Here is a 23,592-nt window from a genome sequence, read left to right as displayed (position 1 = left end):
AAGTCACCTGAAGAAAGTCATGAACAACAAAGTACATGAATCAAGAAGCAAAGAGTAGGGGCAGCTAGGTGGTGCAGTGAATAGAGCACCAGCCCTGGAGTCAGAAGGACCTGAGTTCAAATCTAGCTTCATACACTTAACACAAAAACTAACTGGGTGACCTTGGGCAAGTCACAATCCCAATTGCCCTACTTTCCACCCTCCAAAAAGCAAAAAGTATTAATATGCTATCAATAACAAAAATACTATTACACCATTAATATCAAAGAGATAGACCAATTGTATAGTAAGAGCAAGAAGTAACAGATAGATAAGATGGATGGCCTATGTGTTATACTGGTACTCATATAATGTTGAGACCTAGAGGAACATCCCTCAACATGTTGGACATTCTAGATTTCACGGGAGGTCATAAACAATAGTCACACAGGATGACACATTGTGAATAGGTTGTGATCTGCACCATTTGAGAGAGTGAGTACCCATGCCAGCGGGATCAGAGACCCATTAGAAGTAGTACAGCATATTTCTTTTCCAAGGAGAATGGTCTTTGGAACAGAGAGAGGAGGACAGAAATGGTTAGTACTGAATGGAGACCCAAGATAAGGAATAAAATGGTCAAGTAGCATCAACCTGCCCTCAATGAGCATAACTGACCAGACCTGAAAGGACTATGAGATAGGGCTCTGAAAGAACTGGCATACATTACTGCTAAACCTCTGTCACTGACCTTTGAAAGATCATTGGAGGTACCCAAAGAATTATACAAACTGTTATACACTTTGAACCAGCAATACATTACCATGTCTGTTTTCCAACGTGATCAGGGGAAAAGGAAAATAATTTCTATGTCCTAAAATATCTATAGCAGCTCTCTTTGTGGTGGTAAGGAATTGGGGAATGGCTAAATGAGTAGTGGTACATGATTGTGACACTACTGTGCTGTAAGAAATGATAATCTGGTTGATTTAAGAAAAACATGGAAAGATTTTCATGAAATAATGAAGAGTGAAATTAGTAGAACCAAGTGAATATTGCATACAGTAACAATAATACTATTCAAATAACAACTGTAAATGACTAAGCTATTCTGAGCATTATAAATACTCAAATTAAATACAAAGGAACCATGAAAGATGTTATCTACCTCCAAGGAAAGAATTATTCAATAGAAGTACGCATAGTATGGTTTTACGTGTGTGTCATTGTGTCACATGATGGCCTTCTCTAATGTAGGATGGGGAGGGAAATAGGGAGACAACTACTACAAAAACCTCAGCAATTTGGGACACAGCTCTCTCCACTCTGGAAGCATAGTACTGCCACGGCAAAGAGCTCAAAAGTCAAGTCATTGGCTGGCAAGATGAGCAAACAGAGGAAGCACAATCAATCTTTTTTGATTTTAGAATCTTTTTTGGGGGGACAAAAAGGATCAAAACATGGAATCAAAAGAAGACAACAAAGTCAAAACTCCTGCATCAAAAGCTTCTAAGAAAAATATGAACTGGGGGGGCTAGGTGGCACAGTGAATAGAGCACCGGCCCTGGAGTCAGGAGGACCTGAGTTCAAATCCGGCCTCAGATATTTAACACAAAAACTAGCCATGTGACCTTGGGCAAGCCACTTAACCCCAACTTCCCTCCAAAAAGCAAATATATATATATATATATATATATATATATATATATATATACACATATATGTGGACTGGTTACAGGCCATAGAGGAGCTCAAGAAGGATTTTTAAAATCAAGTAAGAGAAGTGGAGGAAAATTGGGAAGAGAATTGAGAATAATGCAAGAAAATCATGAAAAGCTAGTCAACAGCCTGACTGAAGAAAATAATCCCTTAAAAAATAGAGTAACTCAAATTGCAAAAGAGGCCCAAAAAGCCAATGAGGAGAAGAATACTTTAAAAAGTCAAATTGCCCAGATGGAAAAGGAATTTCAAAAACTCACTGAAGAAAATAATTCCTTCAAAATTAGATTGGAGCAAATAGAAGCTAATGACTTCATGAGAAATCAAGATATTATAAAATAGATCCAAACAAATAGAAGGTAATGTGAAATGTCTCATTGGAAAAACCACTGACCTGGAAAATAGATCCAGGAGAGATAATTTAAAAATTATTGGACTACCTGAAAGCCACGATCAAAAAAAAAAGAGCCTAGAAATCATCTTTCAAGAAATTCTCAAGCAAAATTGCCCTGATATTCTAGAACCAGAGGGCAAAATAGAAATGGAAAGAATTGACCAATCACCTCTTGAAAAAGATCCCAAAAAAGAAAACTCCTAAGAATATTATAGTCAAATTCCAGAGTTCCCAGGTCCAGGAGAAAATATTACAAGTAGTCAGGAAGAAACAATTTTAGTATTATGGAAACACAATCAGGATAACACAAGATCTAGCAGCTTCTACATTAAGGGATCAAAGGGCTTGGGATATGATATTCCAGAGGTCAAAGCAGCTAGGATTAAAACCAAGAATCACCTACCCAGCAAAACTGAGTATAATGCTTCAGAGGAAAATATGATCATACAATGAAATAGAGGGCTTTCAAGCATTCTTGATAAAAAATTCATAGCTGAACAGAAAATCTGACTTTCAAATACAAGAAGCAAGACAAGCATGAGAAGGTACACAGGAAAAAGAAATCATAAGGAACTTATTAAAGTTGAACTATTTACATTCCTACATGGAAAAATGTTAATTGTAACTCATGAGACTTTTCTCAGTAAGAGGATAGTTAAAGGGAATATATACATATACATACATATATGTGTATATATAGGAGGGTGTTTTCTGTATAAATATATATGTGAGTATGTGTTTATGTGTGTACATGTGTACATAGATAGAGGGCACATGAACAGTTGAATATGAAGGGATGATATCTAAAAAATAAAATTAAGAGGAGAGAGAGGAATATATTGGGAGAAGGAGAAAGGGAGAGATAGAATAGGGTAAATTATCTCATATAAAAGAGGCAAGAGAAAACTGTTACAATGGGGGGGGTGGGAAGAGCAGGAAGGTGAAAGAAAATAAGTGAACCTTCCTCTCATTGAATTTGGCTTAAAGAGCGAATAACATACACACTCATTTGGGCATCTTACCCTACAGGAAAGGGGTTGGGGGAAGAAGATAAGAGGAGGCACGAAAGAAGGGAGGAGAGGGTAGTTAGAAGCAAACCTTTTGAAAATGGATAGGGTCAAAGGAGAAAATAGAATAAGTGGGGGGTGGGATAGGATGGAGGGAAATATAGTTAGTTTTTCACAATATTACTACTACGGAAACATTTTGCATAACTACACATGTACAACCTATATTGAATTGCATGTCCTCCCAGTGGGAGTGGGTGAGGAGGGAAGAAGGGAAAGAATCTGGAAATCAAAGTTTTAAAAACAAATGTTAAAAAAAAATTGTTTTTTACATGCAACTGGGAAATAAGATATAAGGTACTGGGGTATAAAAATCCATCTTGCCCTAGAAAGTTAGGGGTAGATGGGGGAGGATATAAGAGAGAGCAGATTGGGGGAAGGGTTATTCAGTAGGCTCACAATTTTGAGGTGGGGGTAGAGGAAAGACTGGGAGAAAATTTATAACTCCAAATCTTGTGGAAATGAATGTCGTGAACTAAAAATTAATTAATTAATTTTTAAAAAGAAAAGCGTTTGACAAAATCTCTTCTGCCATGCTTGGGGGTGAGGTGGAGAGATTTAAGCTAGAGATCGCCCAATTTGGTGGATTTGGAACTGGTTAAATAGCTACACACCCAAAGAGTAGTCATTAACTGTCACATTCGAGTGAAGTTTCTAGTAGAGTGTCACAGAGACATATCACTGATAATGTGCTGATCATCTGTTTTTTCTGTGACTTTGATGAAAGCAGAAATGACATGCTTGTCAGATTTTCAGATGACACAGAAATCAACAAGATAGCTACCACATAGAGTTCAGAGATGAAAAGATCTTAATAGACTAGAATGGTAGACTGAAGCAGGGAGAATGAAATTAATAGAGATGATTGTAAAGTTCTACATTTGTATCTAAAAATTCATCTTCACACTGACAGGAAGGGCAGAAATGGTTAAAGGAATGGTCATTGTGTAATCTAGTCAGCAAAATAACAACCAAACAGCTGATGCCAGTCTGGGTTGTAGTGACATGCAGAGTCCAGAAGGAGGGAGAGAACAGTTCCACTATAGACTGCCTTTGTCAGGACACAGCTGAAGTACTTCTTTCAGTTCTGGGAACTGCAGATTTAGAAAAGAGTTAACCCAAGTGGAGAACATCCAGAAGAAAGTAACTGAGAAAGTAAGATGATAGGACAACAAACTCTGCAAGTCTCATCTGAAGGAGATGGTGATGTTTAACCTAGAGAACAGAAGACTTTGGGGGAACATAAAGTGCCTTCAAGGCAATTCAAAAGACTGTTAATATGGAAAGAGCATTAGACCTGGTCTGTTAAGCCCAAGAAAAAGATCCAGAAGCACTCTTTTTATGGAAGCAAAAAACTGGAAACAAAGTAGATATCCATCAATTGAGTAATAGCTAATCAAATTGTGGTGTGTAAATATAATGGAATATTATTGAGCTATAAGAAATTAAAAATATGAGGGGATTCTGGGAAGATGGCTGAATAGATCAGAAAATTCCAAACTCTTCAGATTTCCTCCACAAGCAAGACGGAATAGCACCTCAGGGTGAACATTGAGTGGCAAAAATAAACAAGAGTTGGGCCAGAGCATTCCTCCTCTTGGGACAACAGAAGATCTGAGGAAAGACTTTGATCTGAGGACAGAGCTTTGGCCTGGGTGAAGTGCAAACCCCTCCAGGCTATCTCCACTAAACAACAAACAAGCCCTGGGGGCAGCCTCAGCCTCAAACACAGGAATTCTCACCTCACAGAGAGTGCAGGGGGTCAGATATCTGAGCAGGGGAAGCTTGAAGGACCCTCTGCAGCCTAGGGACATCAGGCCCAGCAGTGCTGTCAAGATGAGGTCCCCAACTGTGGGTAAAGGCAAGAAGGAACCAGCACATACCTGTTGAGTGCAGAAGCTATGGGGCAGGACCACTGCTGGCTGTGGGCACTCAAAGGGGAGCTGAGTTCTTGGTTTTGGTTCCAGGCCAGGGGGGTGAACTAAAGGTTATAGCCACTGGAGGGTCCTCAGGGAGCAAAAGCATTTCCAGAATAGTGTGGCTGGGGACCTTAGCTGTGGCTAGAAGGGGCAAGGAGTGCAGAGGGTGGGGCCTGGACAAAGCTCAAAAGAGAATAGCAAGAAATACCTGAGGTCAGGGGCACCATTTCCCACACCCTGGGGCCTAGAGGTGACTATAAGAATAAGTTGTTAAGAATAAAATAAAAATAAAAATGAATAAGTAAAAGAGAAAAAACCCAACCATATACAGCCAATATGGGGATAGAGAAGACTTGCATTTATTTTCAGAGAAGGATACTGTAGCGGCAAGCACCCCAGCGTCCCCAGGGCGGCTGCCAACACAGGTTCTTGGATCTGCTTTGATAAAGGAAAGCAACTCAAAATGGGTTAACAAGCTTACTTTAATCAGTCAGACATATATCGTTTACCTAGTTCAGGGGAAAAAGGTCAGCACCCCGAACTTCAAAGCATACAGGCAGAATTATCAAGACAGAAACAGATCAGGTAGACAGCTTTCCAAACTGTCCAACCATTATATACCAAATCAACATCTGGGTTTTTCAAAGCCGGGGGACTCTCAACAATGGGGGCGGGGTGGGGCTCTCAACAACGGCTTTCCAGAGTCTCATCTGATCAAATCACAGAACACTTCTCAAAGTGAGCCCCAAAACAAAACCTCACATCAGGGATTATATAGCCTTCTCCTGGCTCAGAGAATGTAACAACAACCTTATTGACCTACTGGCCAATCACACAGCATCAAGGTGTGGGCATTCCTAAAAACCAAGCCTCCTGCCACAGGCTCCATGTGACCACATTCAGCCTTTTAGGAGGCAGAGTATATTTTCAAATCAAGGAAGGTTCTCAAGAGTCTCTTAAGCCTATTAAAGGGCCTAAGGGCAGGGAAGATCTTTAACTTTGCATTTCCATTACAGATACTGAAGCAAAAAAGGCCTCTCCTACCCCAAAGAGTAAAGTTAAATGGTCATATACCCATAAAAGAGTTCTTAGAAGAACTTTAAAAAGACTTTAAAAATCAAATAAGAGGGGCTGCTAGTGACAGTGAATAGAGCACTGGCCATGGAGTCAGGAGGATCTCGATTGAAATCCAGCCTCAGACACTTGACACACTTACTAATTGTGTGACCTTGGGCAAGTCACTTAACCCCAACTGCCTTGCTTTCTGCCCTCTGCAGGGAAAAATCAAATAAGAGAGATTGAGGAAAAAATAGGAGGAAAAAAAATCCAAGAAAAGTATGAAAAGAAAGCCAACCAACTGGAAAAAGAGATCCAGAATCTTAAGGAAGAAAACAACTCCTTGAAAACTAAAACTGGGCAAGGGGAAGCAGATAACATTATAAGACTCCAAGAAATAATAAGACAAAATAAAAAGAATGAAAAGATAAAAGAGAATGTGAAACATCTCAAAAGAAAAACTACTGGTCTGGAAAACTGATCAAGAAGAGAAAACATAGGGGCAGCAAGGTGGCACAGTGAATAGAGCACTAGCCCTGAAGTCAGAAGAACCTGAGTTCAAATCCAGACTCAGACACTTGACACACTTACTAGCCATGTGACCTTGGGCAAGTCACTTAACCCCAATTGCCCTGCCTTCCCCCCTCCAAAAAGCAAAAAAAAAAAAGGGAGAAGAAGAGAAAACATAAGAATCATAGGACTACCTGAAAACTACGAAAAAAGAATTTCAATCCAATATTGCAAGAAATAATTAAAGAAAATTGCCCTGAAGTTTTATGGCAAGAAGAGAAAGAAGAAATAGAAAAAAAAAAATCCACTGCTTAAAATTTGAAAGACATTCCAGGATGAAAACTTACAGGAATGTCATAATAAAATTCCAAAATGCACAGGTTAAGGAGAAAAATATCATAAGCAACAAGAAAAAAAAACAATTAAAATATGTGAAGACACAATTAAAATTCTAAAATTTGTTACACTTTTAAAAGACCATAGGTCTTGGAACACTATCAAAGAGAAAAATAACTGGAGTTGCAGCCAAAAATAACTTATCCAACAAAGTTAAGCATAATCCTGAACAAAACGAGTAAGGAACATTAAATGAATTGACAGATGTTCAGTTTTTTGTCACAAAAAGACCAAAACTTAATAGAAATTTGACATATAAGATTCAGGAGAAATATAAGGTAAATATCAAAGACCAATTATAAGTGGGTAGCTAGGTGGTGCAGTGAGTAGAGCACCAGCCCTGGAGTCAGGAGGACCTGAGTTCAAATCCAACCTCAGACACTTGACACAAAAACTAGCCATATGACCTTGGGCAAGTCACTTAATCCCAATTGCCCTCCAAAAAGCAAAAAAAAAAAAAAAAACAATTACAAGTGATTCAATAAGGACAAATGGCTTAGTTTTTATATGTGTAAGTGTAAACTGTTTTTTTAAGACATTAATTATCACGTAGTTCGAAACAAAAATTGGGACGAGCTGAGTGTGATATAATTCTAAACAGCAAAACTGTGGAGGAAAAGGTAAAAAGAGCGATTATTTCATACAAATGAGAGGAAGAACTGTCATAGAGGAATCAGGTGGGGGTGGAGGGCTGGTAGTGCTGGAACTCTACTCATCACATCTGGGTTAAAGAGAAACAGTGTAGACATCTAAAAGAGCAAAAAATATTCTAAATTCATAAAAGAATAAGAGGGCTAGGGAACAGGAAAAGGAAGGAGGGTTAGAGGGGTGCATAGACTAAGATTTAGGAGGCTGGGGGAAGAAGAAAAGGGAGGAAGTCTTAGAGGAATGGGTACAACAAGGAAAAGGAGGGTTAGGGAAAAGATAAGAGAGAAATTCTTTAACACAGTGTGGAATAGGGAGATAGTGGATAGAAGTCAACTAGAGGAAGGACTGTGTAAACAGAGAAGCAAGAAAGACAACAGTGAGGAAAAATAGGATGGAAGTCAATGCACAAATAGTCATTATAACTTTGAATGTGAATGGGTTGAATTCACCCATAAAACAGAAGCAAATAGCAGAATGAATTAAAAATCAGAATTCAACAATGCGTACCTATGAGAAACACATTTAAAAGTGAGTGACACACACAGAGTTAAAATAAAGGTTGGGAGTAGAATGTATTATGCCTCATTCAATGCAAAAAAAGCAGGGGTAGCAATCATGATATCAAAGCTAAAATAGATTTAATTAAAAGAAATAAACAAGGAAACTACATCATGATGAAAGGTACCATAGATAATGAAGCAATATCAAAACTAAACTTATATACACCAAATACCATAGCATCTAAATTTTTAAAAGCACCATATAAATGTGAGTTTTATTATTATTAATAAAATTATTATCAACAGAATCCTGCAGGAAGAGATAGCTAAAGATATCCCACTTAAAATAACTCTACACAGTATAAAATACCTGGAAATACACCTGCCAAAACACACTCAGGATATATATGAACAAAACCATAAAAAATTTGTACACAAATGAAATCAGATTTTATTTGTTATTTTTTATGCTTTTTGGAGGGCAATTGGGGTTTAGTGACTTGCCCAAAGTCACACAGCTAGTAAGTGTATCAAGGGTCTGAGGCCGGATTTAAACTCAGGTCCTCCTGACTCTACAGCTGGTACTCTATTCACTGCACCACCTAGCCGCCCCTAAAATCATATTTAAATAAATGGAGGAATATTAATTGCTCATGAGTAGGCAGGACCAATATAATAAAAATGACAATTTTACCCATATTAATCTGTATGTTCAATGCAATCCCAATTAAATTACCAAAAAATTATTTTACAGAGTTAGAAAAAAAAGTATAACAAAATTCATTTGGATGAACAAAAGATGAAGAATATCAAAGGACTTAATGGAAAAAAAAATGTAAAGGAAGGAGGTTTAGCAGTACCAGATCTTAAACTATATTATAAAGTCATAATTACCAAAACTATCTGGCACTGGCTAAGAAACCAAAAGGTAGATCAGTGGAACAGAGGAGACATACAATCTATAGCACCAAATAAATATAGTAACAGTGTCTAACAAGTGTAGAGACTTAAGTTTTGGGGATAAGAATTTATTGGTTAAAAAAAAATCGTTGGGAAAGCTGGAAAGCAGTCTAACAGAAATTGGGCATAGACTAATGTCTTACACCATTTGCCAAGATAAAGTCAAAATGGATACATGGCCTAGATATAAAGGGAGATATTACAAGAAAATTTGAAGAACATGGAACATATTACCTATCAGACTTATGGAGAGGTGAACAGTTTATGAACAAACAAGAGATAGACTGTGTTATGAGATGTAAAATGGATCATTTTGATCACATTAAATTAAAAATGTTTTGTACAAATAAAACAAATGTAGCCAAGATCAGAAAAAAAGCAGCAAACTGGGGCGGGGGGAGGATTTTATAGACAATTCCTCAGATAAAGGTCTCATATCTCAAATATATAAAGAACTTTGTCATATCTATAAGAATGTGAGTCATTCCTCAACTGATAAATGGTCAAAGAATATGAAAGCATTTTTCTGATGAAAAACTCAAAACAATTTATAGTCATATAAAAATGCTCTAAATCAATTGATTAGAGAAATGCAAGCTAATACAATGTTGAGATATCATTTTACACCTATCAGATTGGCTAAAATGATAGAAAGAAAAAGTGACAAATGTTGGAGGGAATGTGGAAAAATTGGGACCTTAATTCATGGTTAGTGGATCTGAGAACTGATCTAATCATTTTGGAGAGAGATTTGGAATTATTAAAGAGTTATTAAACTGCCTATATCCTTTGAACCATCAATATCCTGTTAGTTCTGTTTGCCAAAATAAATAGGAAAAATGGAAAGGAACCTACATGTTCTAAAATATTATAGCAGCTCTCTTTATGGTTACAACTGGAAATTGTGGGGATGCTTGTCAATTGGGGAATAACTAAACAAATTGTGGTATGTGTTCGTGATGGAGTATTACTCTGCTACAAGAAATGATGAGTTTAATGATTTTAGAAAAGTATGGCGAGATTTCATGAAATAATGAAGAGTGAAATGGGCAGAACCAAGAGAACACTGTATAAAGTAACACGCAGTATTGTTATAAGAACAACTTTGAGCAACCAAATCAATATATTATAAATACTCAAATTAACCACAAAGATCCTATGAAAGAAGATACAGTTTGAATCCAGAAAAAGAACTGACATATATGTGTGTATGTCTAATGGTAACCATCTCAAGTTTAGGGTTGGGGGAAGGGAAGAAAAGAAAGTCACATGATAACTCTGTTGTATATTTGAAAGGAATAGCATGTTATACATAATTGATCTGCAATCTCAGGTGCAATTTTCTCTTTTCCTATCCCATTTTGTTAAGGAAAGGCTTGTTTTATGTCTCAAGTTCAGAATAAAATAAGTAATTTTTAAGAGGAAATTACAAATATGATACAAATCATCAGCATTTCTATACTGGGGACTCCTGAGTTCTCCAAGACCCTTTCAGAGGATCCATGAAGTCAAAATTATTTTCATAAAAATACTATTATATTTTTCCTCCCTAATACATTAAATATTGACAGTTATAATCTACATAAACAAAAACTCTTGGTGGGGGTGGAGTATATGCAATTCTTTAAAGTATAAAGGAGTCCTGAAGACAAAATGTTTGAGAATCACTAGTCTATGCTGATCCAAAGTGAAAGCTGAGAACCTTGGAAAGGTCCTGGGCTCTTTGAGGATGTTGATATGGGGAGGGAGCATAATAAATCCCGTGGCTGGCTTAGAGGTGACCTTGGATCAAATCACTCGATATCTCTGTGCTTTTGATCGCTTACCTATAATTTTTAAAATGGGAATAATAATACACTATCTACATTGTAGGACTATATTGCCTCAAAGTCTATAAAGGACTAACTTCATAGCAATCTTATGACATAGGTATCCTCATTTTACAGATGAAGAAACTGAGGCTTGAAAAGCAACAGAAAATGGATTAAAACCCATGACTTTTGACTTCAAGGCCAGTACATTTTCTCCTATACTACCTCTTCCTCAGACATGCAGCTCAAATCCAACAAGCTGACTGTGATGACCCTTGATCCAGGTCAGGGTATGTATGAGGTTTCATGCTCCTATAGTACCTTGGCATGTACTCCAATACCAAAGGTACCCACTGAATTAGGGAGCCATAGCTCTTTATTCACCATGTGGTTATTTCTCTATTTTATCTTTCTGGGACATTTGTGATCCTTCTCAACTAGAGGAAGCCAAACATCGGTCTCAAGCAATTTTGAATGCACTGGTTGTATTGAAAGAATAGAACATTTAACTTTACAGTTTACAAGGGACCTTAGAGGCAGTCTGGTCTAATAGTATCAAAATCAGATAGAAAAGGGGGCTGCTAATCCATACATAAGGGTCCTTGCAGGCAACATATTGACTTAGTTATAGGATGCTAGCTATATTTTATTGTATTTTTATTTTGCTAAATATTTCCAACTGCATTTTAATCTGTCTTGGGCTATACTTGGGAGAGCTATGTTGTCACCTGCATTTGACACTTCTGGTCTAATCCAATTGTTTCAAAACAGAGATAAGAAGACTGAGGACCCAGAGGTAAGATGATGTTCCCAAGGTCCCATGGCAAGTTAAATGGCTACAGGACTGAAATTCAGGGTTACTGACTCCTAGGTCAGTGTTCTCTTCAATAAACCACACAGAAATTAAGTTAAAAAAATAGCACTTCCAGGCCTTCTTTCCCTCACTCATGAAGGCAGCTTTGTGACCAGCCTTCCCACCTCCAGATTCTATCCTCTAATCTAGCCCATACATTCCATTCATTTCAAAGCCTCACTTCCACCAGGTCATTCTATGCTTGAGAATTTCCAGGGGTCTTTTATACTCTATCCCTACACAATCTACTCATCCTCCTCTCCCCTTCTCCCCCAACACACTCTGTTCCTCTCAGGTCAGTCTCATTATCCCCTGAACATGCCATTGCCACCAATATGCCTCGGTTTATACTATATTCCTTCCTGGAACGTCCTTTCTCCTTCCATCTGCCTAGTCATCCAACCATTTTCTAAAATTTGTCATCTCTTCTTGGCCATTTTTTTCACAGTCCCCCAAATGTGCTGTATTCATTCCCACAGTCCCACTTCTGCTTATGCCATTCCACCGGCTTATCACATTCTTCTTTCCCCTTCTATCTAGCCAAATCCTACTCACTTTTCAAAGCCTACTTTCTCCAAGAAACTTTCCCTACCTACTATAACCTGTACTATTCACCCTCTCTCTTAACGCAAGAGGCAGGTCAACAGAATGGTGGGTATAGTGGCATGAGCACTGGTCTTAGAGAGAGACTTCAATTTAAACCAGTAATGTTATTAACCTCTTTGAGCCTTAGTTACCTCATCTGTAAAATAAGCCTAGCATCACTTATTCCATCTACCCCACAGGGTTGTTGTAAGGCAAGCCCTTGTTAATACTTAAAGTGCTGGCTTAAGAAATGCCATAATCGGGGCGGCCAGGTAGCACAGCGAGTAAGAGCACAGCACCGGCCCCAGTGTCAGGATGACCTGGGGATCAAATCTGGGCTCAGATACTTAGCAGCACCACTCCCAGAAATAAGTGGCCATGTAACCTTGAGCAAGTTAACCCCAACTGTTTAAAAAAAAAACCAAAGAAATGCCATAATCTGTAGAATTCAGTTTTGTACTGTTCACTAATTGTTGTATGTATTGTCTTATCTCCCTATAACAAACCTCCCTAATGATCCTTGAGGGTAGCATCCATGTCTCCTGATCTTTTTTACCCCAGGTGAAGGCACAAAGTAGGGAGTCAATAAAAATGGGTTGGTAATAGGTAGAGTACTTGACTTGGGGTCAAGAAAACCCTGATGGTCAGGTTATCACTATTGATAACTAGAGGTTTTGGTGCCCAGAAGTTCTCTTCCAACCATCTCTCTAAGGTATGGAATCCTGTTGAATACATGAAAGCACCTCAGACACTTTATTAGCTGTATGACCCTGGGCTTACCCTCTCTCAGGTTACATTCCAAGGGAGGGAAGCAACATACACATTCTATTTTAGACAAGACCTGTCCAATGCAGATGAGTTGTTGTTCAATCATACCTGACTCTTGGTTGGGGTTTTCTTGACAAAAATACATGAGTAGTTTGCCATTTCCTTCAGTTAATTTTATAGATGAGGAAACTGAGACAAACAGGGTTAAGTGATTTGCCCAGGTTCACACAGCTAGTGTCTGAGGCCAGATTTGAATTCAGGTCTGTCCACTCTGTCTACTGCTCTACCTGGCTGCCCCATGAAGATAAGGACCCCCTCTGAAATTTAGTCTTAATTGTTTCCCGGGTCACACAGCTAATAAGTATCTGAGATAATTTCAGTTAAGTGATGAGGTCAAAATCCAGACTGCAAAAAGCTAGGAAGTAAAAAAAGAAAAAATGGTGAAAAGAAGCAAATACAGACTTTTCGAGGGGAAAAAAATGGGAGGATGTGAAGAGAAAGGGGAGGGTACATTCCAGAAGAAGGAAGAGTTGAAGATGATTCTAAGGGCACAAGTCTGGGTAATTAGGGGAACAGTGCTGTCAACAACCAAAATAGGGAATTTGGGAAGAAAAACAGGTTCAGAGTGAAAATCATCAGATCACAGATTTAGAGTAAGATGGTACCTTGGAGGCTATCTATTTAAACCCCTCATTTTACAGATGAGGAAACTGAGGTTCGAAGCTTTTAAGTGACTTGCCCAAGGTCGCACATACAAAATGTCTGAGGCAGGATTTGAGTTCAGATATTTCTGACTCCAAGTCTGGTACTCTATCCCCTATGCCACTAATTAGAAATTCAGCTTTGTATTAATTGGACATCCAAGTGGGGATGGTTGGCAGGCACTTGGAGATGAGGAAGTGGAGTTCAGGGGAGTGGGTAGATAGCTCAGGGAGGTAGGTATAGAAATTTGAGAGTCAACTCTATATCTAAAGCTATTAGACACACAGGACTGGATGAACCCACCGAACGTGTGGAGAGAAAAGAGAAGAAGATAGAACCCTGGATGATAAAATCACATATGGGGAACTGGAAAAGGATGAAGAACCAACAAAGAAAATTGAGAAGGAGCAGAGAGAGTATTGTTAAAGCAAAAATTAGACAGTTAAAGCAAAAAAATTAAAAAAAATTAAAGCAAAAATATTTTTTTTAATTATAGAAGCAAATGGAAGAGAGCTTACCCTGGGAAAAGGAGTAGTCAATAGTGTCAAATGCTGCAGAAATATCAAGAAGGATGGGAAATGAGAAAAATTCATTGGATAGAGTGAGCAAAACCCAGCTGAGGCATGTAGCTAAAATTTCTCCATGAAAAAATTCACTCCCTTAGCTTGAGTACTGATTGCCTTTTCCAGGCACATCTTTTAAAATGCAATACCCCTGGGAAGAACAATACATGAAGTCTCTCACACCTCAGTATGAATGACATTATCAGATTACTTTTCCTACTGGCTGAAAGGACATGGAACAAGCATAAGGATTCTGAACTGGGAAGGGTGAGCGTGCCTAAAAAGGGGAGATGGTGAAAGAGAACAGAAAGACAGGAGGCTGGGGATTCCAGGGATGACCTTCCCAAATCTGTCTGATAGAGATGTCTCTCAGTAATTATCACAAATATTATTTTGGGTCTTTCTGCATCATGATAATAATTGTATTAATAATAATAAAACTAACATTTATATGGTCCTTATTAGGTGTCAGAAACGGTATACTTTACAATTATAATGTAATTGTACTTTGCAATTATCATCTCATTTGGTTCTCACAAAAAAACCTTGGGAGTTAGGTGCTTTTATTATGCCCCTTTTTCAGATGAGGAAACTGCAGAGATTAAGTGGCTTGCCTGGGATCTCACAGCTAGTAAGTGTCTAAAGCTGGATTGGAACTCAGCCTTTCTGCCTCCATGTCTGGCATTCTAGTCACTGTACCACCTAGTGGCTCCAAGATGCAGTTGCAACGTAGTAGGGAGGGTCAAGGTTTGGTGTCAGAAAACCTAGGTACAAATACTAGCTCTGTAATTTACTAACTGTGAGAACTATGCACAGGTTATTTCACTAGTTTCAGTTTTCCCATGTGTAAAATGGGAATAATAATATCAATGTTACCTCTTTCCTGGAGTCAGCAAGCAGGAGAATGTGTGTAAAGATATTTTGTAATCAGTAAAGTGCACTCTATGTATGGGTGAGTCAGTAGGAGGAGGGGGGGAGAAAAAGAGGAGGGGGGTAGAAGTTCCCATTCCTCCAAAGGCAGGACAGAGCACACTCTAAGCAGTTTCTCGAGTGGTGGGGCTGAATTGTTCACACTCTCTTGATCATTTCCCTTTTAGCCAATGGAGGATGCTTGAGAGCCATGGAGGGTTAGGATGCTTTCAGAGCACTATTCCTGAAAGAGTTCATACCATTCCCTAATTTACAAAAATGGAAGCAGTTTAGAAGCATGAAGAATTGGGCTTAACATCTTCCTCTCTCCACAGGTCTAACTTTGTCATTGAATAAGTGCAAGTGACTTGTGACTTAAGACAATGAGGGTTTTTAATAATATATCACCGAACAAGGTCAAGATTAAAGAATCAACCAATCATTCTGACAATGGGCATTTATTCAGTCCCTACTATGTGCCAGATACTCTTCTAAGCACTGGAGATACAAAAACAAAAATGAAACTATTAGAGGAAACAGCATGATTTTTTTTTTAATCTATATAAAGTAACTACAAGGTAATGCAGGGAGTGAAGGGAGGGTGGGAAACTGTCATTAGCTGCTGAGAGGATCAGAAAATCAGAAATCAAAAACAGCACTTAAACTAAACTTTAAAGGAAACTAGGGATTCTAAGAGGAAGAGGTGAGGAGGGAATACATTTCCAGAGAGGGAGGACTTACTGCCTGGCCAGAGACTTGAAGACAAGAAATGCAATGTAGACCAGTTTGACTGGGCAGTAGAGTGCATGAAGGGGACCAATGTCTGGAGAGAGAGTTATAAATGACAAATGGAGTAGTCCATGTTTTATCTGAGAGGCAATAGGGAGCCACTGGACCTTTTTGAGCTGGACAGTGACATGGTCAGACTCATAACTAATGAATATATCACTTTTGTAGTCACATGGAGAATGGATTAGAGAGAGAAAAGTGCTAACTGTTGGGATTTCCAAAGGGGACTGAGACTCCTGGATGGGATTACTTCTAAACTCCTTCCCACTGGCATCTGTTTCTAATCCATCCTATACACACACACACACACACACACACACACACACACACACACACACACTTTCACCCTTCTAAAACAGTGATTTCCCCATATGATTCTTGCACTCAAGAAACCAAAATGGCTCCCTACTGACAACAAGTTCATACCCAAACTCCTCCCCCTAGCTTTCAAGACCTCCATAATCTAAACCTAGCCTATATTTCCAATCTCATCTCCCCTTGCACTCTAGCACATATAGTTGGCCTCAAACATGCAGACCTCCTCACTTCACTGGCCCACACATCTCATATTGATTTCTGCCTCCGCCTCTGTTCAGGCTATCCGAATTCATTTCCTGCCCATCATTTGCTCCTCCAAGGTTCCTGTGATTTCCCATAGCTAGAACTTAGAACAATCTTCTTCCTCTTATCTAGCTAGTCAAATATTACTTAGAACAATCTTCTTCCTCTTATCTAGCTAGTCAAATATTACTCACGCTTCAAGTCTAAACTCCTTCGTGAAGTCTTCCCATCCTAAAGATTCCTCCCAGTGACTTCTTTCTCTCAGTTCCTTCAGGTAGACAGTTCCTTCATATAGACAAGCTTAGCCTGGTAACGTCTCCTCCTGAACCTGGACTTTTAACTCTCAAATGCATTTATGTTATAATAAAGTATATATAATTACTTGTATTTTAGTCTTATCTCCCCACTGGACTCTATGAGTTCCTAAGGACTTTGTATCTCACTTAACTAGTGCTCTGTCCATAGAAGGCATTTAAAAGATGCTACACTACACCATATAGCACTTAATTATTTTTAATGGTTTCATGTGTATATGATTTGTCTCCCAGGCAGGTCTGATAGATGTTGGTATCTCCCCAAACTCCAGAACTGGTTACATAGTACTTTCTTAGTACATGACTGCTTCAATTGTCCCAGGGTACTTTCGGAAGGTCCAAGAATGGGAATATGAACAATTTAAAGGTCAAGGCTGATGCCTTTTCAGGGCAGACATCAGGGTACATGAACCCTGCTACAGGAAGCTAGCTCTTTAAGATGAGGTCATTCTGACCAATGAAACCAACAATAGTAAGTGATCATGAGTTTGGTTTGCTTCTGTGTAGAGCCCTATGTCCTTTACACTTGCTGGAGATGCTGCCTACTTTTCCCTCCTCACCTCTCTCCCATTCCCCCAACCCCTTGTGGGGAGGAGAGAGTAAGGATTCAGCCAGAGGTGAGAGCAGTAACACAAGAACTGTGCTAAGGTTTCCAACACCCTTCCAGGGTTTAGGCTGAATTGTCCTTCCAAATCGCTAGCCTAATGCAGATCTGATCAGCTGCTGACTCCCAGGGGGAAGAAAATGTCCTTGAAGGTCATGTCAACTCCTGAGGGCTAACTACAAATCTAGGCACACTGGACAGGCACATCTGACCTAGGTTTGAGTCTTAGCCCTTCTACTTACCATCAATGACATGTAAGTTTATCTCTCTGGGTCTCAGTTTCCTCAACTGTAAAATAAGGAGCTTGACTTGATCTTTAAAGTTCCTTCCAGGTCTAAACTCTCTCATCTTCTATTCTAGGATACCTGTGATTTCCCATAGCTGAAAGAGCTATTTTAAAATGATCAATTGCTGTTCAGTTGGGAGCACTTTAAATGCTCTCTTCCCTCCACATCAACCAGTGCAGCCTTTTGGGGGGTGGAGAGGAGGGGGAAGGTATGGTCAAGTAGGAGGGGAGGGCAACTGTCTCCTCAGAAAAGTGAAAAAGGGATACTTAAATACAAAGGGAAACACTAGGGGAAAAAAAACTAGGGGAGTAAGCTTGTGAGGTGAGGTGAGGGGTCTGGGAGCACAGGAAAAGGGGGCTGAGTTGTAGACCAAGACAAATTTGGTCCCTGTTAGTAACTTTAACTTGGGACTACCCTGGTGCAGGCTCTGAACTTTAGCAGGTAGAAATAAGCAGAGGCTGTTTCCAACCCGCAGAGAGGCAGAGCAGAAAGAAGAGGAATGTTGAAGTGTCTAAGTGGTCTTTCCCATAGATTTTCCAGGTCATGCTTTCTGGGGATGTTTCTGTTCATGTCAAGAGCGTTTGTTGCAAGAAACAAGGGCTCGCAGTTTTTACTTCATTCTCCCTGGATCATGACAAAAACCCATTTAAGGGTAGGATCATAGATCTAAGGCTAGAAATGACCTTGGGGTCCATCTAATACAAGCCCCTCATTTTACAGGCAAGGAAACTGAGGCCCAGGGAGGTTAAATGACTTGTCAGTAACACAAGAATCGTAGGATTTGAATCTGGGTCCTCTGACTCCAGAGTGCTTTCTCTGCTGTCCCAGAACAGATTAAACTGTGGGTTTGTTTTGGGTTTTTTTTTTTTTAATAACAAAATCCAGTGACAGGTAAAATAGAAATCAGCATTATTCTTGTATTCCTTCCTCCCCATCCTCCATACCAATCCATTACCAAACCTCATTTCCCCAAGTTGAACATCGGGTCAAGTTCACTGAACAAGAAGTTCCCCAGGGAATTTGACCCACAGCTCCACCGAGGGAGCCGCCAGCAGTAACTCTAGAGTCGAGTAGGGAGTGAAGGTCCCTGAAACCAAGACCAAAGTTCTCGATTTCGACCCTTGCCATTGACCCTCAGCACTGAAAAGGATTTCTAATCAGCTAGAATTGGTGTTGGCATTCAAGGCTCTCCGTCTAGGGAGACGCAAGGCAGGCTGTGAATATTGCTCTCACGTATCACGGGAGCCGAAGTACACATGCCCTTTGGGTCTTCACTCATCCGAGATCCCTGACTTCTCAGATAGCTACATTTATCTGGGCTGCCAAGGAAACTTTAATGCTGCTCCGCACCCCCTGTCAAAAAAGGGGCTTAGGAGGGGAGCAGTAGACATCATGTTTAAAAGGCCAGAGAAATGAACCCCATCGCCGGAGCAGCTGCGGTGGTGGGAACGGCAGCTGACCCCTTGTGCCCGTCCCCCAGCCCCAGCCTCAGCCCCGCATTGCACTTTCTGACCTCCTGATGTAGTTTCGGCCATATAGGATTTGTTGCAGCAAGGTCACCACGGCAAAGGCGCAGATGAAGATGAAGAACAGAGTTCGATTCCCGAGCAAATCCCGGTTGGCCGAGGGGTCGGCGTAGCCCATTCTGACCGGGGAGAGGGGGCAGGCGACAGTTTCCGCGAGGGCTCAGCGCCCCGAGCCCGGGGGCCCCGCGCTCACTGGCAGGGGGCAAGCGCTCGTAGCTCCAGCCCCTGGCCGAGGAAGCCTAGGACCCGGTGCCCCATCGCGAGGCCGCCCTCCTCCGACTCTCCGCTCCCTGGGGCTCTCACACGGAGCACTGCACGCTCGGTGGGGTCAACTTTCTAAGCACCCTGAGCCTGGATGTCATCCGAAACCATCCGTGCCCCGCTCCGGGGAGCCCGCGGTGCAATGCCCTTCTGGCCTTGCCGGGGCCGCGCCGACCCTCAGCCTTCCTCCTGCTTCCCCCTGCCCCTCTTGCCGGACAAGCTCCCTATTTCCATTCCATGGCGAGATTCCAGATGCCCAGATCAGAGAGACAGCACATCAAGGGGGGGGGGGAAGCAGCCAATGAGAAGGCCTGGGGCTCCCACCCCCTTCTCCGGCTCCCCAACGTCCTCTGCTTCTGCTCAGTGATGCTGGCAGTCAGGGCTCGCCGGGAGACGTGACTGGGATGTGCTAGGATCGAACAAGTAGGTAGTGATCAGGGAGATTTTGATTCAGTCCTGCAGGGAAAAGGGGAGGGGACGAGAAAGGGGAGGGGGGGTGGGGGAAGGGAAAGGAGCGGGGAAAGAACTGTGGCAATCTGGTTCCTGAAAAGCTGTTTGTAAGAGGGGGCGGGAGGGAAGGGCCGAAAAAGCCGGTAGAATCGGGGACTGAAAAGCCCGAGGGAGAGCAGGGGGGGGGCCAGCTCCCAGGCTGGCTGCATTTGCCTGCGGCAGCGGCAGGAGGGTGTGTAGTCACCACCACACTCGGTTTTCTCGGCTTTCGTGGCGATTTCTCCGGAGTGAGCAGGAGCAAGGTCAGCCGGGCTGCTCTTCAAGGCCGGAGAGAGCGCTTGGGCTGGTTCATCCCTGGACGGGCCCCCGCCGCTGCCTGGTGCGCAGACCTCCCCGCCTAGCTTCCCAAACTATTCCAAAAAAAACAAAGTCCCGCGTGTCCGGCCTTGGCCCCAGGCCCCCTAACTCCGGCTAGTAGCTTCTAACTGAAGTCCGGGCTGTGGTTCCAAAGAGCCGGACCTCGTCTTACCCACCCGGACTATGCCCTTTCATGCCCTGGCCACCAGCTCTGGAAAGCCAGAGCCCCGAGGAGGGAGAGGAAGGGAAAAACCATAGCAAGGCAGCGCAAGTGAGCCAGCCCTGCAAGGCGTGCTTCCCCCCAAAATACGCAGTCTGCATTTCACTAATTCTTTGTCGGTGCATTCCCCCCAACGCCCTGGGCCCTGCTGCTTCCCAAGCCCCGACTCCGAGTCCCGAGTCCCGCGCCAGCTGTGGTCCCGCTTGATTTCTCTTTCTCGAGTGCCCGTGACATGCTCACTGCAGCTTTAGAACTAACCCATCTATTAAACTCACAAGTAATCTCAAATGGCAGCAACGGGGAGAAAAACATCTTCGAGGCCGAGGGGCTTAAATCAACCCCAACTCCTTTATTCAGCGGTTCAGGAGTCGCCACGAATGGCGCGAAGCTTTATTATCTGGACACCCGCAGTGAATAGGCCTTCAAATGATTTCGACGAGGCGGAATTTATACATGCACACTCTATGCAGAAATGTTGTGCCTAGCAAGCAAAAGCGCAGACACTTAACCTACTTAAAAGAACAAACTATTTTCAAATACTTAGGTAGTATCCAGGGTCACAAACTATGCTAATTAATTGCAAATGACTCTTTTTCATTCAATTAACCATGTCTAATAGGCTATTGTGATCAACAGACTAGTTCTGTGTACCTTATGTACTTAAAAGTAGTAAAACCACATTACTTGAAAAACGCTAATGAACTCAGATGTTTTTTTTTTTTATTTGAGACTGACCTTGAAGCCAACAAATCTGAATTCATGAGCTGCTGAACCAATGTCAATATTTTCCAGGTAATTTAAATTATAGTAATTCATGACTGGACTTTTTTTTAAATAGGGAAAACATATTTTAAACACTATGTAATTAATATTAAACATGGAATCGCTGACTTCCAAAAATGGTTTGACTTTAACCAATAAAATAGCTTGAGGTCAATATTAGCCATGATTTGAATTTTTACCTCTAATCCCTTAGATACAGGTTAATGCCCTGCAAAAATAAGCAAATATCAGATTACACCTCTGCTGATGTTCCTGATAATTTCTTTATCTATTCTTTGTTCTCCTCAATGCTCAACACAGTCAAATGTTTGGTGTTTTGTTTTTTTTTTTTTGAGAAAATAACCACTGAAGAAGACCTGGGGGTTTTAGTGGGCTGCAAACTCAATATTAACCATCAGGATGTTGTGATACCTCAAAAAGCTACTTTAGATTGTGTTTCTGGAAGCATAGTGTCCAGAATGAAAGAGGTGACAGTCTCACTATACTGTCACATCTGGAGTACTGTCTTCAATGACAGGAGACTTACTGTAGAAAAGATATTGATAAGCTGGACTATGTCCAGAGAAAAGGAGATCAGTGTGGTGAAAGAAATTGAAAGCTTGCACTATAAGAAGCTGTCCAGAGAACTGAAGCTATTTATCCAGAGAAAAGGAAACTTAGTGGGACATGATTACTATTTAAAACTACTTAGAAGGCTGTCATTTGGCATAGAGATGAGACTTGTTTTGCTTGGAAAGCACTCTGAGTAATGGACAGAAATTAAAGAGTGACAGATTTCAACTGAAAGTAAAGAAAATTTTCCTAATAATTAGAGTTGTCCAAAAGTAAAACAGGCTGTCTTAGGAGAATGGAAATTCTTTATCACTGGAGATCACTTCAAGCAGAAGCTAAATGACTACTTACTGGGGGTATCGTAGGGGGAGTCTTGGATCAAATACAGGTTGACCTGATGATTTCTGAGGTCCCTTTCTGTTCTAAGGTTTGATGGTCTGTGATTTACCTCAACAGAAAAAGAGTAAACACATTGACATTTTAGCATCTATCATATTCAAAATATCTCATTTTGCCCACTAATGAAGGTAATTCAATAAACCTTTAGGTTGAAAATAGTTTACTTCATCATAAGCATAATCTGTCAAATTGTTGATTATTGATGGTCATTACCTAATTTATGGACAAGTGCCCACAATGCATAGGAGAGAGAATAACATATTGCTTGGGGAGGGGTTGATGAAGTATATTTGAATATTCCCACCAACCACCTTAAACTTCCAGATTTTTCAAGTAAGTGTAATGGCATTTAATATACATATTCAAGGAACCTAGGGTAGACTTAGGAAGTTTCTGTGAGGTCTTAGGGTTATAATTCAGCACTCAAAGGACTTTCTTCTTAGATATTTTTCAGGGAATGAAAGTCTCTTTCCAGGGGGTAAGGAATGGCCCCTTGGTTATGGTTCAGACAACTAGGCTTCAATTAGACTTACGGCTAGTTGCCTGAGAGAGGACTTTCATCAACTATTCCAATAGCACAAAAGAGCAGCCAACTGGCCTTGCTCCTGCTCACTCCTCTCCCTCCTAAGGGCTCTCAGAGGTTAAAAAAAATCTTTCTGATGAGCTTGTCCTGGCTTTCCAGAGCTCATGGCAAGGGGATGAAAGAGTCCACAGTAGTTTGGGCAGGTAAGACAAGGTCCTGCTGTTTTGAACTACAATCAGAACTTCAATTAGAAGCTAAAAGATGGGGTGGCTAGGTGGTGCAGTGAATAGAGCACCAGCCCTTGAGTAAGGAGGACCCGAGTTCAAATCCCGTCTGAGACAATTAGCACAAGAAACTAGCCATGTGACCTTGGGCAAGTCACTTAACCCCAATTGTCCTACCTTCCCCCTCCAAAAAGCAAAAAAAAAAAAAAAGCAGAAGCTAAAAGATAGAATTTGGAAGCCTTGGATGAAGGTGGGGAAACATGTGACTTTTTTTTTTAATAGTTTGGAAAGCTAGCTGGGGAGATCTGCCCATCAGGGGGAGCCCATTCAGTGATAAATCAACCTGCAGGATCCAAGTGCGCGCGCTCTCTCTCTCTCTCTCTCTCTCTCTCTCTCTCTCTCT

The 23,592-nt window shown here is 40.9% G+C and overlaps 1 protein-coding gene and 1 long non-coding RNA gene across 2 annotated transcripts in view; one reads left to right on the top strand and one right to left on the bottom strand.

Moving 5' to 3' along the window:
- Positions 1-19,540, bottom strand: part of ST8SIA5 (ST8 alpha-N-acetyl-neuraminide alpha-2,8-sialyltransferase 5) — a 114,407-nt gene extending 94,867 nt beyond the window's left edge. Inside the window, exon 1 of the mRNA XM_069104811.1 lies at positions 19,408-19,540. Within this exon, the coding sequence (XP_068960912.1) occupies positions 19,408-19,538 (131 nt within the window). The 5' untranslated portion in view covers positions 19,539-19,540. The remainder of the gene's footprint in view (positions 1-19,407) is intronic.
- A 483-nt stretch (positions 19,541-20,023) lies between these two features.
- Positions 20,024-23,592, top strand: part of LOC138174463 (uncharacterized) — a 15,258-nt gene continuing 11,689 nt past the window's right edge. The window contains exon 1 of the long non-coding RNA XR_011171726.1: positions 20,024-20,104. This is a non-coding gene — a long non-coding RNA (uncharacterized lncRNA). The remainder of the gene's footprint in view (positions 20,105-23,592) is intronic.

The sequence above is a fragment of the Petaurus breviceps genome, unplaced genomic scaffold (assembly GCF_028583685.1).
Source record: "Petaurus breviceps papuanus isolate PSGF00001 unplaced genomic scaffold, PetGlider_PUasm1.0 131, whole genome shotgun sequence".
NCBI lineage: Eukaryota > Metazoa > Chordata > Mammalia > Diprotodontia > Petauridae > Petaurus > Petaurus breviceps.
This window is presented reverse-complemented; position numbering and strand designations above follow the sequence as displayed.